General features: G+C 62.5%; 2 protein-coding genes and 1 non-coding gene across 10 annotated transcripts in view; 2 read left to right on the top strand and 1 right to left on the bottom strand.

Moving 5' to 3' along the window:
* R3HDM4 (R3H domain containing 4) overlaps window positions 1–4398 on the top strand; it is a 10580-nt gene extending 6182 nt beyond the window's left edge. For 2 of the 4 annotated variants that reach the window (XM_040629792.1, XM_040629793.1), the window contains exons 5-8: window positions 1739–1824; window positions 2282–2367; window positions 2451–2506; window positions 3377–4398. In XM_040629792.1, the coding sequence (XP_040485726.1) occupies window positions 1739–1824; window positions 2282–2367; window positions 2451–2506; window positions 3377–3480 (332 nt within the window). In that variant the 3' untranslated portion in view covers window positions 3481–4398. Of the gene's footprint in view, window positions 1–15; window positions 137–464; window positions 590–1059; window positions 1184–1738; window positions 1825–2281; window positions 2368–2450; window positions 2507–3376 lie in introns of all 4 variants that reach the window. The other 2 variants (XM_040629791.1, XM_040629794.1) reach the window with 2 other exon arrangements.
* Window positions 4399–4661: 263 nt separating this feature from the next.
* Window positions 4662–15808, top strand: part of MED16 (mediator complex subunit 16) — a 15199-nt gene continuing 4052 nt past the window's right edge. Inside the window, exons 1-14 of one of the 5 annotated variants that reach the window (XM_040629788.1) lie at window positions 4662–5033; window positions 5131–5367; window positions 7530–7727; window positions 8453–8560; window positions 8874–9043; window positions 9498–9929; window positions 10447–10552; window positions 12395–12550; window positions 12644–12855; window positions 13439–13645; window positions 13853–14144; window positions 14486–14619; window positions 15172–15364; window positions 15483–15699. In XM_040629788.1, the coding sequence (XP_040485722.1) occupies window positions 7595–7727; window positions 8453–8560; window positions 8874–9043; window positions 9498–9929; window positions 10447–10552; window positions 12395–12550; window positions 12644–12855; window positions 13439–13645; window positions 13853–14144; window positions 14486–14619; window positions 15172–15364; window positions 15483–15699 (2360 nt within the window). In that variant the 5' untranslated portion in view covers window positions 4662–5033; window positions 5131–5367; window positions 7530–7594. Of the gene's footprint in view, window positions 5034–5130; window positions 5368–5889; window positions 6069–7529; window positions 7728–8452; window positions 8561–8873; window positions 9044–9497; window positions 9930–10446; window positions 10553–12394; window positions 12551–12643; window positions 12856–13438; window positions 13646–13852; window positions 14145–14485; window positions 14620–15171; window positions 15365–15482; window positions 15700–15808 lie in introns of those variants that run through there. The other 4 variants (XM_040629787.1, XM_040629786.1, XM_040629790.1 and 1 more) reach the window with 4 other exon arrangements.
* Window positions 5529–5635, bottom strand: LOC121102644. Its single transcript, XR_005834762.1, has one exon. It is a non-coding gene; the product is annotated as a U6 spliceosomal RNA (small nuclear RNA).

The raw sequence follows: 15808 nt of genomic DNA on the forward strand, positions 1-15808 counted from the left end.
CACTTCATCCACCAGGCTGTGCGGAACTCAGACCTCGTGCCCAAGGCCAAGGGGCGGAAGAGCCTCCAGCGCCTAGAGAACAGTGAGCAGGGCTTGGGGCCACCTCCTGGGGATTCCTGGGGCTCACACGAGAATGGTGTGTATGTTGGTATTATCTGTTGCTTTTGCCATGAGTCTGGCCCTGAGCTGCACAATGCTGGGGCTGGGCTATGAGGAGCTCTGGGCAATGGGGCTTGGGTTTGCAAAGATGTCCAGGAGTTCAACAAGCCAGGGAGAAGTAGGTGTTCCGGAGGCGGGGGCTGGATGATTTCTGTGCCTTCTGGGAAAGAGTTGGAGCGCGGGGTCAGGGAGACTGCTGTGAGCCAGAGGGTAAAGGCCCTAAATGCAAAGGCCAGGGGTTTCTATGGAGACTGGGGGGCCCCAAATGCCACCCCCCAGCCCAGAGACCATCTGTTTCCATCTAGCCCAGTACCTCCTAACCCTGCTGGAGACAGACGGGGGCACAGCTGGTCTGGACGATGGGGACCTGGCCCCCCCGGCAGCACCCGGGATCTTCGCAGAGGCCTGCAGCAATGAGACCTACATGGAGGTGGGGCTCCCGTGCCCTCCTCCTGCCTCCCTCTGCTCTGGCCACTCTGGCTCCTCTCTTGTTCTTGCTTCCACTGCCACACCTGGCCTGTGCTGGTCCCTCCCTCAGGAGCGCCAGTCTGCACCCATCCCCCTCCAGTCCCCTGATGAGCATCCTCTTTGTTTCCCTCGGGGTCCCCAGACCAAACCAGAACTCCCACCGCACTCCAGAACTTTCCCGCACTCCTGATGCATCTGCCCGTGATTGGGAACGAATGAGCCCACTGGGGGCATATTTGGTCCGTGTTAATCCCCCGCCCGACAGCCGGGTCTGTGGGTACCCCATAAACTCTTGGCCAGCTCGGTGGGCAAGTGTGTGTACGAGGAGTGTGTCCATCCGCTTTGTGGCCCTCTGTGCCCATGGGCTAAATGGAGAACCTGGGGCTGGAGACCCGCAGTCATTAGCCTCGGTCCTGCCTGCCTCTCTTCTAGGTCTGGAATGACTTCATGAACCGCTCTGGGGAGGAGCAGGAAAGGGTTCTTCGCTACCTGGAGGATGAGGGCAAGAGCAAGACGCGGAGGAGGGGGCCTGGCCGCGGAGAGGACAGAAGGAGAGGTGTGAGCCTAGATGGGAGGTTGGAGGAACCAGAGGAATAGGGGGGTGTGCCCGGCTGATCATGTTGTGGGCGGGACAGGGATAGGTGGGGAGGAGCCTGGCATGTGGGCGGTGCCCTGGGGACGGGTGGGGAGGAGCCTGGCATGTGGGTGGTGCCAGGGGGACTGGGGGGAGGAGCCTGGTGTGGGGGCGGTGCCTGGCAGTGGGGAGGAGCCTGGTGCATGGGCGGTGCCCCAGGGGATGGGTGGGGAGGAGCCTAGCACGTGGGTGGTGCCGGGGGACTGGGGGAGGAGCTTGGTGTGGGGGCGGTGCCTGGGGTGGGTGGGGTGGGGCCTGGTGTGGGGGCGGTGCCTGGGTGGGTGGGGAGGGGCCTGGTACGTGGGTGGTGCCAGGGGGACTGGTGGGGAGGAACCTGGTGTGGGGGCGGTGCCCGGGTTGGGTGGGGAGGGGCCTGGTGAGTGGGCGGCACCTGGGGGGACTGGCCGGGAGGAGCCTGGCTTGTGGGCAGGCCAGAGGCTTGCTCCGGCGACTGCCCCACGCAAGGAAATCTTGTAGAGGACCCGGCCTACACACCCCGCGACTGCTTCCAGCGCATCAGCCGGCGTCTGAGAGCCGTCCTCAAGCGGAGCCGCATCCCCATGGTGAATACCAGGCCAGGCCTCATCTTTCTCCACCTGCTTGGTCTTTTTTGATGACCTTTTTTTCCGCCTTCCTAACTGGCGGTGGTATGATGGGAGAGCTGTTACCCAGCTCAGGTGGTGTTGGTGACCAGGCAGGATACAGACCGGACCGGTGTGATCAGAGTGCAGGACCAGGGCTGGGCAAGGGCTTTCCCTGAGGGTGGGAGGGGCAGGGACAGTGAGGGTCGGTGCTGCAGGGTGTGTAGGAGACCACCGGGCAGAAGGCATCGGAGTTCAACAGTACGGCGATAGCTCAGTCCTGCTGTCTTTCGAAAGCGTTACGTAGCCTCGTGTAGCAGGTCAAAGGCCACATTTGAACCTAGGCTTTGGACTCCAGAGGCTGCCCTGGGCGTGGGGCCTGGACAGCTTGTCCCCCGTCTCCCAGTTGGCCTCACCGCTGGACCCGTTTCTCCCGCAGGAAACGCTGGAGACCTGGGAGGAGAGGTTGCTGACGTTCTTCTCCGTGTCTCCCCAGGCCGTGTACACGGCCATGCTGGACAACAGGTGACTGGGTGGGGGTGAGCGCCGTGGGCTCCACCAGGGGCCTGGCTGTGGCCCATGGCCCCTGACCGTCCATCCCCCTCCAGTTTCGAGAGGCTCCTGCTTCATGCCATCTGCCAGTACATGGACCTCATCTCAGCCAGTAAGTGCTGCCGGCCCCCAGGACCCCACCTGGCTGATGCAGCCCAGGGAGACCAAGGCCACAGTCACAGAGGGTCTGGTCACTCGGGGGAGGCTTCTCGGGGAGGAGGGGCGGCAGGACTGTGCACTCGTTCATCAGAGGCTCCTCGCGTGCCTGGCGCCCTGCTGGGTGATGCCTTAGACGCTCCTCACTGTGGGTCCTCAGGGCCACAGGGAGAGCGGGGCCTGTGTGGGCATCCGGGGCCCCCAAGACGAGATGCAAAGTTCTGTTCAGCTGTAGCCCCCTCCACTGTGCCACACATGTGACATTGGCAAGCCCCCCTCCTGGGGCCTGTGTCCCCACTTTTATAATGGGGGTGTCCTCAGGACGCAGTCCCCTGGGGAGGGTCCTCACAGGCCCTTGCTGCCTCTGGGTGCCCCACTGGGTCCTTGCTCCTCATCGACACCTCCTGCCCAGAGTTGCTGAGGAGACAGTTTCCATGGCAACCCTAGGACGTTCCTCCTACGTGCTCCCTGGGTGCATTTGCAACCCCCATATTTCTCTTTGTTCCCACAGACTCAGGACAGAGGGGCTGGGCTGGGGGTTTGAGCTGTGGCCAGAACACAGAGGAGGAGGGGACCTGACCAGATGGGGAGCGGCGGGGCCAGAATGGCCCAGGCAAAGGCCCCAAAGTGGGACTGAGCTTAGGTGGCTCCCGGGCTAGCCCAGGTTTGGGAGTGAAGGGAGGTGAGGGAGGTTGGTGGGGGCTGGGCCACCCAGCGCCTGGATGCCGAAGCACGGGTCCCCCATGAGGGCAGGGATGGAGGTGGTGAGCTGGGGGCCCGTGACGCCCCCAGTCGGGTCACTGCTGCCCTCCTTGCCCCCTCACAGGTGCTGACCTGGAAGGCAAGAGGCAGATGAAGGTCAGCAATCGCCACCTGGACTTCCTGCCACCGGGGCTGCTCCTGTCTGCGTACCTGGAGCAGCGCAGCTGATGGCAGCCCCGCCCCGCCCCCACCCACTGCCGCCCCGCCCCGCGCCAAGACCTCCAATACCATTTGGCACAGTATCTTTATTATTTGAGAATTTGTCCTTGTAGACACGCTCGTCCCCTTGGGTGGCTCTCTCTCACTCTGGCCCCTTCCCTGTCCACCTCTCCCAGAGAAACGCTGGGGGCTGGGGCCGCCCCAGACTGGCCTGGCCTTGCAGCTCCCCGCTCTGGGACTTGTATTCGAGCGAGGAGACCTGGCCTGGTCCCTTCCGCGTTCCTTCCTTCTGCTTTTCCAGCCCCTTTTGAAGCTTAAGGAGTGAGAGCCTGGGTTTTTATGACTTTTAAGAATTTGGCGTGATTTGCTGTAGATTTTTAAATTTCCTTTTTGGGAAGAAAAACCAAAAACTTGCCCCAACTGATAAATGGGGGACTTTGTTCTCATCCCTGCTTGACCCCCCCCTCCCCAGTCTTTGGCTTGGGTGGGGGGGATCTCTGGGGCTCTGCCCCTTTCTCCAGGAGTGTTCTGTCGTGTGTACGTGTGTGTGCGTGTGTGCGTGGGCCCTGCAACCTAGGACAGAAGCTATAACCTAAAGGCTGGTCTTACCATCTTTTGGAATATGTGTTCTCCCCTGGTGGCTTTGGTGGCTCTTGGGGCCCTGTCTGCTCTGCACACCTCCTCCCCTCATACTGGGGGATCGGGACTTCTAGCCAGAAGCCTCTGCCCTCGGATTGCCCCATTCCCCTCCCCACGTCCCCTCTCCCCTCCCCCTGCCCAGCTCTGGCCTGTTACCTTGGGGTGCCCTGGGACTGCTCACCCTGGTGTGTCCCACAAGAGCAGAGCTAGGGGACACCCCTCCTGTGTGTGTGGCTAGTTGTGCTTTGGGAAAAGTGGAGAGTTCAATAAATCTCTGGTGCTCTGGTCTCCAGCTGTGTGGTTTTCCTTTCCTTCAGCAGGTGCTCAGGTCGTGCTTAGGTCCTGGTCCTTAGGGGCTGCAGGCCTCAGGGCATGAGGCTCCACACTGAGCGACACCCCACCTGTGGCTTAAAACCACAGGAATTGATTGTCTCCCAGTCCTGGAAGCCAGAAGTCCAAACTCATCCTGTGGCAGGGCCCTGAAGCTCCAGGGGAGGGTCCTTCTTGCCTCTTCCAGCTTCGGGGGCTCCCTGACGTCCCTTGGCTTGTGGCCACATCATTGCAGCCCCTGCGTCTGTCTTCCCCTGGCCTCCCTGTGTTCCTTCCCATCGTCTTCCCTCTGTGTCTGTCTGGGATTGGCTGGGGGTCCCGCAGGACGTCCCCAGGCTGGGTTCATCCCATTGGGGGACCCTGCCGCCCATGTGGCTTCTCCCTGCAGATGGGGCCCGGGTCCCTTGGCCGGGTGTGCTCGTCGGGCTTCTCCCCTGGGAAGCTCCTTCCCCGCCACACTGTCCTCAGGGGAAGGCGTTGCCGGGTGCAGCGGACACACACAGGTAGTGGGAGCTGTGAGCCGCCTCCCTGGGGGCAGAAGGTCGTGTTCATTATTGAGAATTCTGCAGGGACTTTTGTCTCTTCTCCCTCAGGTATTCACTTATTCCTCCGTTGGTATTAGTTGGGACACGTGAGGATTTGCTTTCTAGTTTGGGATTTAACCCAGCACTGCTTTCCTCTGTCGTTCAGACTGCTCTGGGGTTGGCCTCGCTCTGTGAGCCCTGTCCTCTCCGGCACTCCAAGATGCTGCAGCACAGCCCCGTTCCTGTTGCGGTGGCATCTCACTACAAACCCAGATCTGGGCGCTCGGGTGTGCGACAGCCCGTGCTCGCACACATTTTAGACGTTTCAAAGACAGTCACTAAAGAACGCGCGTCCAGGTGGTGGCACAGAGGACAGGAGGCCCCTGAGTGGCCAGCGAGAATGGTATGGAATCCTGGGTCCCCAGAGGGCAAGGCCGGGAATGTGGGACGACCGGTGGAGGATCTCCGCCCCAAGCTACTGCCAGGACTGGGCGCGAAGTCATGCTCTTCCTCCCCGTCCCCCTTGAAGCCTCAGTTTCGCCAGGAGGGGTGTCAGAAAGGAGCAAAAATATGGAACGCTTCACGAATTTGCGTGTCATCCTTGCGCAGGGGCCATGCTAATCTTCTCTGTATCGTTCCAATTTTAGTATATGTGCTGCCGAAGCGAGCACAACCCTAGGATTGACCCAGGCACTATTTATAGTGCCTAGAATAAAATACTTTACACGAAGGGTGAATTCTTTTAAAAAGGTCAGCCATCCGCTTTCTTTTCTATATTCATAAAACATATAGAGTAATGAAATGGGATCATTCGCTGAAGTTGAGAAAGCGTTACTGTCTTGCCAAATATAACTCATGTGGCTGCTGGGACTCTGCTAAGAGTCATATGCAAATACCCCGGAAGCTGGGCCGAGTTGCCGCCTTCCCAGAAGTCCCTGGGAAGCGGCCGCGCTGCGCAGGCAACTCGTTGATCCTGGGGAAGATGGCGGCGCCGGAGCCGGGGAACTAAGCCGAGTGCGAGCAGCGGCTGCCTGCTCGACTTGGCGCCTGGGCCGGCCCGGTGAGCGTGGGGCTGCGGGAGCCGGAGGGGTCGGCCAGCCTCCGGTAGGCGGCCGAGGGGAACGCAGCCCGGAGAAGGCGGGACTAGTGGGGCCGGGGCGGGGCCTGCGAGGTCAGAGGGCGGGCCTGGGAGGGGCAGAGGGTGCTGGGCACCAGGCCGGGGGGCGGGCGGGGTCTGGGGCTTGTGGCCGAAACTTGTGTGAGGCCGGGGGCGAGCTGGGGGTGGGACGTGGAGACTCGGGGGAGGCCGGGCGGGGCCTGGGGGGCCGGGGCTCGAGGGTACTGGGGGATTTGGAGGTGGGACAAGCGGGCCCCGTGTACGGCGGTAGAGCTGGCCAGCGAAGGGTTTGGGGTCTCTGGGATGGAGTCTGAGAGTTTAGGCCGGGCCGGGGGCTCAGGGGCCAATCTGCAAAGCAAAGATTGTAGGGGTTGGGCTTGGGGATGGAGGCTTTAGGGGCGGGACTTAAGGACTTGCAGGGCATTGTGGGCGGGGCCTTGGAGTACCCGGGCAGGGCTTGAAGTAGGGGTATCCTGGGGTAATGATTGAGAAAAATGGGGCAGATTGTACTTGTAATCTCAGTGGACTCCTGTGAAAGGAAGAGAAGTAACCTATAATCGATGCTGGCACGTAGAGAGCCATGAGGAAAGGTTCACCGTCATTCCTTTTGTTAGACTTCTGAAGTCCCACCTCTGCCTCCACTGGAGGCCGTGTCCTCGCTGCTCTTGCATATCTGTGGGCTCTTGCTCCAGGACAGACCCAGGGCCCGACCTCTACGCACACGTCCCACTGCCCTCATCACTGCTTACTTGGACCAGTGCAGTCACCTCCCCCCATCCCTGGCTGTGCCCTCCAGATAGCCAGAGGGGCCCTGTTCAAATGTAGATAGCTCACGGCCCTCTGGCGCCCCCCCCCCAGGGTGAAAGCCTCCAGGGCCCCTAGGACTCGCCCCATCACCTCCTGCCCCCACTTTGCCCCCTTTCCTTTCGCTCATCTGCTCCAGCCACATGGGCCGCTTGGCCGCTTCTCAAACACCAGAGGTGCCATCTGGCCTCTGGGTCTTTGCACAGGTGTTCCCTTTACCTGCAGTGACCTTCCTCCAGACATCTGCATGCCTTGCTGCCTCACAACTACACTCAGATGTTGTTTTTCTGATTAGGCTTCCCTGTCCCTCCATGTTTATTTATTTTATTTTTAAAAAGCATTTATTTATTTGAAAGAGAGAGAGAGTGTGAGTCAGGGACATAGGCAGAGGGTGAGGGAGAAGCAGAGTCCCCATTGAGCAGGGAGCCCAATGTGGGGCTTGATCCCAGGACCCTGAGATCATGACCCCAGTCGAAGGCAGATGCTTAACTGACTGAGCCACCCAGGCACTCCTCCCTCCATGTTTAAAATGCAGCTTCTCTCACACAACACACAAGGGCAGGGCTTGGGTTCATTTCATTCCCTGAGGTAAGCCAGCGTCCAGCGTGGAACTTGGCATCCTGCAGGCACTCAGTGAATGTCAGTGTCAACGTCCTCCCTCAGGAGCTGCTGACTGTCCTGGGTGTGTGACCTGTGGCATGTGGGCACAATGGATCTGGCTTATGTCTGCGAGTGGGAAAGATGGCCCAAGAGTACCCACTGCCCATCAGTTCCCCTGGCCTGTGCCTGGTCCTGCCGCAACCTCATTGCCTTCACCACTGACCTTCGAAATGACGACCAAGGTGTGCTTCCTTGCCCCCCAGCCCAGCCCCCTTCCCCTGGTGTCCCCACTGGGGACCTCTGGGTCTCCAGGTCTGCCTGGGAGCCGCCCCTCACCCACGTGGGCCCTTTCAGGGTTTTCTCATCCATAACTGGGGGAGGTGAGGACCCTAACCTCACAGGTGTGCAAAGGGCAGATGCTCTCCTATACCTAGTGCTGGGGTGGGGTAGGGGGGAAGACCCTGGAATCACTCCTTTGTGACGGGACAGGTCAAGGGATGTGCGGTCCCCTATGGCTTGGAGACTTGATTCCTAGTTTTCCAGACCGTGCATGTTACTGTCTTGCTTTTGGAAGCCTCGAAGTTACTTTGCTGGTACTTGTTTTCTGTCTGTTGTTTAAATAATGTGTGCTTATTAGAGAAAATTAGAAAAGGAAAAAGAACCATGGAGAGATGCCCACCGTTAGCATTTGGGGATCATTTTCTTCCAGTTCTGTTTTCTGTGTCTCTTTGAAAAACGTGATCACGCTTGTGGTGAGGTCACAAGCCTGCTTTGGTCTCCAGAGAGAACCCAGGAACACAAGAGTCTGCTCCTTGTTAAGCACCAGGGCTGCGACATGGTTGGCAGCAGAGCGGCTCCCTGCCGTCCCGTGGGTGGGCTGTCTGCTGGATTCCTCCCTGGGCCTCCTGGGGCCACCAGAAGTTTCAGGGTGGTTATGGTTGCTGTGCTGACCACGTGCTGTCTGCAGACCTCACCCGCATGATCCATATCCTGGATACGGAGCACCCCTGGGACGTGCACTCCGTCAACTCAGAGCACAGCGAGGCCATCACCTGCCTTGAGTGGGACCAGTCAGGTGAGGACAGGTCAGGGGCGGGTGGTCCTGCCTGGCTGAGGGGGACAGTGACACTCATCCTTGATCTGAATCTCAGGGCAACATGTTCTCTCTTCCTGGTCACGTCCCCGGAGTCCACAGCCGGGACAGGAGGCTCACCCTGTGGCTTTGTGGCCACCGCTCTTCACGTTTTCCACGTGCACACTCGTTTCAGGAGCGCACCGGGTGCCACTCCCCCGCCCCACCAGGCCTGCGCCTCCCCGGCCCTAGACATACTGCCAGTAGCTGCGCCTGCCCACAGTGAGGGTTTGCAGTGCAGGTTTGCCCCCCACAGGCTCCCGGCTCCTGTCAGCTGATGCCGACGGGCAGATCAAGTGCTGGAGCATGGCGGACCACCTGGCCAACAGCTGGGAGAGCCACGTGGGCAGCCTGGTGGAGGGGGACCCCATCGTGGCCCTGTCCTGGCTGCACAATGGTGTGAAGCTGGCACTGCACGTGGAAAAGGTGGGTGTCCTGCCTGAGTGAGCACGTGCGATAGGTGAGATCAATCACCCTGCTTGTCCACCTGCTCCTCTTTATCTGGTTCCTCCTCTCCCACCACCAGTGTCCTTTGGTTTTTCTAGTCTTAGGCCCAACTCATGCTTGCAATTAAGCTGTCAACATCTGTGTCTTCAGTGAGCCACCCATTTAACTGATGGCGGCTGTCCTCAGTGAACCTCCCATTTAACTGGTGGCTGCTGTCCTGAGTGAGCTACCCGTTTAACTGATGGTTGTTTTCAGAATCTAACCCACTGTTTGATTCAGTAATATCCCAGACTTCCTCTTTTTGTGCCCCCAGAGGGGGGTTGTCAGGTCACAAAGGGCAGACCCTTAAAGGCCGGGCAGGGCATCTATTCTTCCTTCAGCTGGGGCTGGCATTGGCCGTAAATGGATCCCTTGCTCCCTTCTCCCCCCATAGTCAGGCGCCTCCAGCTTCGGTGAGAAGTTCTCCCGCGTCAAATTCTCACCGTCGCTGACACTGTTTGGCGGCAAGCCAATGGAGGGCTGGATCGCAGTGACGGTCAGTGGCCTGGTCACCGTGTCCCTGCTCAAGCCCAGCGGGCAGGTGCTGACATCAACAGAGAGTCTGTGCCGGCTGCGTGGCCGCGTGGCCCTGGCTGACATCGCCTTCACGGGCGGCGGCAACATAGTGGTGGCCACCGCGGATGGCAGCAGCGCCTCCCCCGTGCAGTTCTACAAGGTGTGCGTGAGTGTGGTCAGTGAGAAGTGCCGCATTGACACGGAGATCCTGCCCTCGCTCTTCATGCGCTGCACCGCTGACCTCAACCGCAAGGACAAGTTCCCTGCCATCACCCACCTCAAGTTCCTGGCCCGTGACATGTCGGAGCAGGTGAGCTCCCGCCCCAGGGGATATGTGGTCCACTAGCTGCAGCCGCAGAGGTCCACGCGCTTCTCGTCTCAAGTGCTGGGCTCAGGAGTCTGACGCAGGCCTCACCAGGCTAAAACCTAGCCGCGTGCGGGCAGGGCTGCCTCCTGGCTCCTGCTTCTTCCTGACCTGCGGCCCCCCCTCCATCCTCACTGCCAGCAGCGCGGGGTGGGCCTATTGCTGGGCCTCCCGCCCTCTGCCTCCCTCTCGTGAGGACCTCGTGAGGACACCGGGCCCGAAAGCCTCCAGGTCGTGGAACTCGGGATGGGGTCCTTTCTGGGGACTTTTTTGGGGATGGGGTATTGGGACATCTTTGTGGCCATTGGTCACTGGTCACCCAGGGCTCCAGTGTAAGCACACGTCAGGAGGGCCCCCAACTTCGTGAAGCCCTGATGGTTTCCCCAGCTGCCCCCCTGCTTTCCACCGGGGCGACACCTGCCGTTAGAGCTCCACCCTCCTGACGAGCTGCTGCCGTCCCCAGGTGCTGCTGTGCGCGTCCAGCCAGACGAGCAGCATCGTGGAGTGCTGGTCCCTGCGGAAGGAGGGCCTTCCTGTGAACAATGTTTTCCAGCAGATCTCGCCTGTGGGTGAGTCTCCCTGCTTCCGGGGGCACTGGGCTTCCAGCACAGCATGCAGGAGCTGCTCCAAACCGCTACGTGATGGAGGCCCGCTCCACCGTCTTTCTTACCGCTATGCAGCCGCTTCCTTGCAGTCCTGGAGAGCCTCCTGTCCTGAGGCTCAGAGACGCGAGGTCTACCAGTTACCCACTGCCTCACTCTCCTGCGCGGAGCATGTGCCTGCTTGAGGGAACAGCAGTGCAAAGGTCCTGGGGCAGAGGCCAGGAGCTAGAGCGGCTGAGCAAGGGGGGTACAGATAGGCATTGCAGCAGCACCGGAGGTACACACAGCCCCCTGGGCCACAGAGGGGGCTGAATCCTGAAAACCACAGAATCCTCCAAAAACTCTGGTCTATAGTGAGAAAAGCGAGGCCCAGAGGACTTGACTGAGTTTGCTCAGAATATACCCACTGGCTCACCTTCACCCCCCGGGGCCCACACACAGAGATGCTTTCCAGTAGACGAGAGCCGGGCTCTCTGCTGACGAGCGCTAATGGAGCCTGGAGCGTTGGCTGTGCAGGAGGGCGCTAGGCGGGAGCTGCTAATGAAGGGTGTCAGGAGGCCCCCGCGGCGCCTGCCCCCACGGGGCTTTACATAAGCTGTGCACTGTGGGGGCGGAGCAATTAACGCGAAGAGGGTCACAGCTGCCCTCTTCCCCGACCGCGCGTCCTCAATGAGCTTGTCGGTGGCAGCCAGTGTGACCGCATGTGGTGGGCAGGGCCACAGGTGTGCGCGGCCGCTGTCCCGGCACAGAGGGTGACCAGCCCCAGGGTCAGCCTGGCCACAGACGTGACCTAGTGTTTATGCCCCATCCGGGTACAGGTGGCTCGGCGTGCAGCCTGGACGTCTGCCGTGGTTGCTGTTACAGCTCTGTTGTCCGTGTTGGGTACTGAATTACACTCTGTGGCCTTGGGCAGCCTCAGTGCTCTCTCGGCCTCAGTTTCCCCTGGGAGACCGCGCTTGCCAGGACTCCCTCCCTGGGTTCATGGCAGGTTTATAAGCTGTGACAAGCCATTCAGGGCAGGGCTCTCAAGGCGGAGGGTTGGCAGGGAGAGGCTCTGTGATAGTGACAAACCAGCCCCAAACTCAGTAGCTCAAAACTACAGCTCCACGCTGTGCTAGGAGGGGCCACCTCTGTGGCTCGGCCCGGTTTGCGTGTCTGCTGTCAGCTGCCAGGTGGCTCGGGCCCTGATTGTCGGCTGGGCCCCTCGTCCCCCCGTGGCATGCGTGTCCCTGCAGGCTCGCCTGGTCGTGTCCCAGCGCCTGAGCACCGTGAGTCTCTGCCCACATCACAATTGCGACACCCGCCGGCCGAGCCCGGATTCATGGAAACTGCTCCGCCAGTCGTTGGGGGGGTTTCATCACCAAGGGTGTGGGTGCAGGGGGGCCGATCTGTGGCGCCTTGACTGTCCAGCTCAAGCCTCAGCAGGCAAGCAGAGCTGGGGTCCCCCCGGGACCACTTACATCACAAGAAAACCCAACGCAGGCTGGCCGGGTCTCGAGGCTGTGTGTGGCGGCGGGGTCCGGGGCTCTATTTGTCAGCGTGTTGGCCCCCACCAGCCCCAGCCTTGTGGTCCTGTGAAGTCCCGGGGCAGGGTGGTGCTGGTCTGGCTTGTGTCCCTGGCCCGTTGTGAGCCGTGCGGGTGGCTGGGCCGTGGAGCGCTCTGAGTGGCCATGCTGGGGCAGGGCCCCCAGTGTGGGGCCAGAGGTGGGGTGCCGGGCCCCCGTGCTTGATGCCCCCCGCGGGGGGGGTGCCTGCTGCATGTCTCATCCTGTTCTGTTTTCCTGCCCACCCCCCCATCCCCGTTTTCAGTCGGCGACAAACAGCCCATGATTCTGAAATGGCGGATCCTGTCCGCCACCAACGACCTGGACCGTGTGTCTGCCGTGGCGCTGCCTAAGTTGCCCATCTCGCTCACCAACACTGACCTGAAGGTGGCCAGCGACACGCAGTTCTACCCTGGCCTCGGTACCGCCCTCCCCTAAGCAGCCCCTTCCCGCCCCAGCGGCCGGGGGGTGTCCGCGGCCCCCACGGCTCAGCTTGCCGCACTCCTGCCTGTAGGGCTGGCCCTGGCTTTTCACGATGGCAGCGTCCACATCGTGCACCGGCTGTCGCTGCAGAGCATGGCCGTCTTCTACAGCTCCGCGGCCCCGCGCTCCGCGGACGAGCCGGCCGTCAAGCGCTCACGGGCCACCGGCCCCGCCGTCCACTTCAAGGCCATGCAGCTGTCCTGGACCTCGCTGGCCCTGGTCGGCATCGACAACCATGGGAAGGTGAGCTTTGAAGCCGCCTGCGCAGCAGGGAAGAGAGGGAGGGGCGGGCCCCGGGACCCCCACTGCCGTCCCTGCTGCTCAACGGCCCGAGATCCCTCACCTGGGAGCTGGGGTTCCTCTGGCTCCCCGAGATCACGGAGAAAAGCTCTGGTGTGGTCTGGGGCACGTAGTAGGTGCTCAGTGAACATCCTTGCTTCCGGGGGACCCCGGCCTGGCCGATGGGCACGCTGTGCACGCTCACCCTCAGCCCCGCCTCCCGTGCAGACCCCCGAATAAACCAGCTTCTGCGAGTCGCTTTTCTTCGTGACTCCGGCCTGAATCCGCTTCCCGTTGGCCCCGTCCTCGGCCTGTCCATGCGGCAGGCTGGCCAGCAGGCCTCTCCTTGCGGGAGGGGTTCTGCTTCTGGAGAGCCGGGGCTGCGTCTTTGCAGAGACCCCACGGCCCGAGAGTGGATTTGCGAGGCCCAGGGAGGGACACTGGGCGCTGGGGTCACTAGGTGTGGGGCCGGACCCAGGTGCCCCTGGCACGCCCCTCCGTGTTTGAGGGCGCCTGCCGGCCAGGCCCTCACCCCCACCCCCCGCAGCTCAGCATGCTGCGTATCTCGCCATCCATGGGCCACACGCTGGACGTAAGCCTGGCCCTGCGGCACTTGCTCTTCCTGCTGGAGTACTGCATGGTGACGGGCTACGACTGGTGGGACACGCTGTTGCACGTGCAGCCCGGCATGGTGCAGAGCCTGGTGGAGAAGCTGCACGAGGAGTACACGCGCCAGAACGCCGCCCTGCAGCAGGTACCCCGGCCCGCCGGCCCCTTCCTCCCAGTGAGCTCTGAGCCTCAGCCTTTCCTGCGAGAGATCAGCACTGCGGGGAAGGGGGGACCGGCTCGCCCTGTGCAGTCCCCTCTCCGCCCTGCTCTGGCGGGAGCTGCTTCCCCGGCCCCTCGGGGGACAGCCCTGCCTGCCGGCGGCCCGCCCCTCCCACCAGCCGCCCCCACCCAGGTCCTGTCCACCCGGATCCTGGCCATGAAGGCCTCGCTGTGCAAGCTGTCGCCCTGCACGGTGGCCCGTGTGTGTGACTACCACGCCAAGCTCTTCCTCGTGGCCGTCAGCTCCACGCTCAAGTCCCTCCTGCGGCCCCACTTCCTGAACACACCCGACAAGAGTCCCGGCGACCGGCTGACCGAGGTCTGCACGAAGATCACCGACGCCGGTGGGTCCTGCCCTGCCAGCCGAGAGCTGCGTGTGCCCCCAAGACCCTTCGCGTGGGGTCATCCTAAGCCCCACCTAAAGGGTGAGGTGTAGACCACGTGTCAGGCACGGGGTGGGGGTGGTCACCGGAAGGAGTGCATGTGCCCCGGCCGTCACAGGGCTCGCCCCAGAGCTGGGGACAGACATCAGCCACGGGGGAGTATCAGCCGGGCCAGGCTGGGGAGTGGAGTCCCTGCAGGAGCCCGGCACGGGCAGGCGCTCTGACCCAGGCTCCTCTTCCTCGAGGTTCGGGGCCTGGCTCACCGCGGATGCTGCCGGGTGCCGGTCGGTGGTGGGACCAGGGACGCAGAGCTGGGTGCCTCCGCGTGCGTGCGTGCGTGCACTGCCAGGGCCCGGTGTGCATAACCGCCCGTCCCCTCCCAGACATCGACAAGGTCATGATCAACCTCAAGACGGAGGAGTTCGTCCTGGACATGAACACGCTGCAGGCGCTGCAGCAGCTCCTGCAGTGGGTGGGGGACTTCGTGCTCTACCTGCTGGCCAGCCTGCCCAACCAGGTGTGGTGTCCCACCCCCACCCCTCCCCGGGGCGGGCCCTCCCCCTCCTCACAGCCCCGCCCCCTCCTCACAGCCCCGCCCCCTCACAGCCCCGCCCCCTCCTCACAGCCCCGCCCTTGGGTCCCGCCCCCATGACGCCTTGCAACAGCATCCTCCCCATCCCCCCAGAGCTCAGGGGCAGTGAGCTATGTGCACCCACCCTGCCTGGGGGCTTGCGTGTAGGGGTCTGTCCCACACCCGCCCCGACCCCAGGCCACGAGGGCAGCTGAGTGCATCTCCTGCCCCAGATTTAAATCCTCTGTAGCCTTAGCAGTGACCTCCCTTCCCCCTGTTCCCCTCTGGTCCCCGGGTCCCTCCCAGGAGGACTGGAAGTCCCTCTTCCCCCTTCCCTACGCCTTGGCGGCCAGAGGTAACCGCTTCACACACACACACACACACACACACACACACCCTGGCACCGCACTGCCCGGGGCTCCCCTGGCCTGCTGCCCTGCACGCTGAGGTCCGGAGATGCACAGCCCGGATGGACAGCCCGGGTACCTCTCCCCACAGGGCTCCCCGCTGCGGCCGGGCCACAGCTTCCTGCGGGACGGCGCCTCGCTGGGCACGCTGCGTGAGCTGATGGTCGTCATCCGCATCTGGGGCCTGCTGAAGCCCAGCTGCCTGCCCGTGTACAGCGCCACCTCGGACACCCAGGACAGCATGTCCCTGCTCTTCCGCCTGCTCACCAAGCTCTGGATCTGCTGTGAGCCCCTCGGCCCTCGTCCCCCTGCCACAACACGAGTCCCGGCTGAGCCGCCCCTGCCCCAGTCAGACCGTCTTGGTCCCCGGCGGCCGTGCATCCCCGCGCTCCTCTCCCGCAGGCCGTGACGAGGGCCCCACGAGCGAGCCGGATGAGGCTCTCGTGGACGAGTGTTGCCTGCTGCCCAGCCAGCTGCTCATCCCCAGCCTGGACTGGCTCCCCGTCAGCGACGGCCTGGTCAGCCGCCTGCAGCCCAAGCAGCCCCTGCGCTTGCACTTCGGCAAGGCTCCCACGCTGCCCGCCAGCGCCAGCGCCTTGCAGCTGGACGGCCTCATCAGGTGCGTTCCCGCCTCTGCCCCGTGGCCTCTGCGTGTGCCGTGCGGGCTGCTGCTCTCTGGCCTTGACCTTGACGCCGGCCTGGGAGACGTGCTTGCTCGGCCAGTGACT

The sequence above is a fragment of the Ursus maritimus genome, unplaced genomic scaffold, assembly GCF_017311325.1.
Source record: "Ursus maritimus isolate PB19 unplaced genomic scaffold, ASM1731132v1 scaffold_14, whole genome shotgun sequence".
In the NCBI taxonomy this organism is placed as follows: domain Eukaryota; kingdom Metazoa; phylum Chordata; class Mammalia; order Carnivora; family Ursidae; genus Ursus; species Ursus maritimus.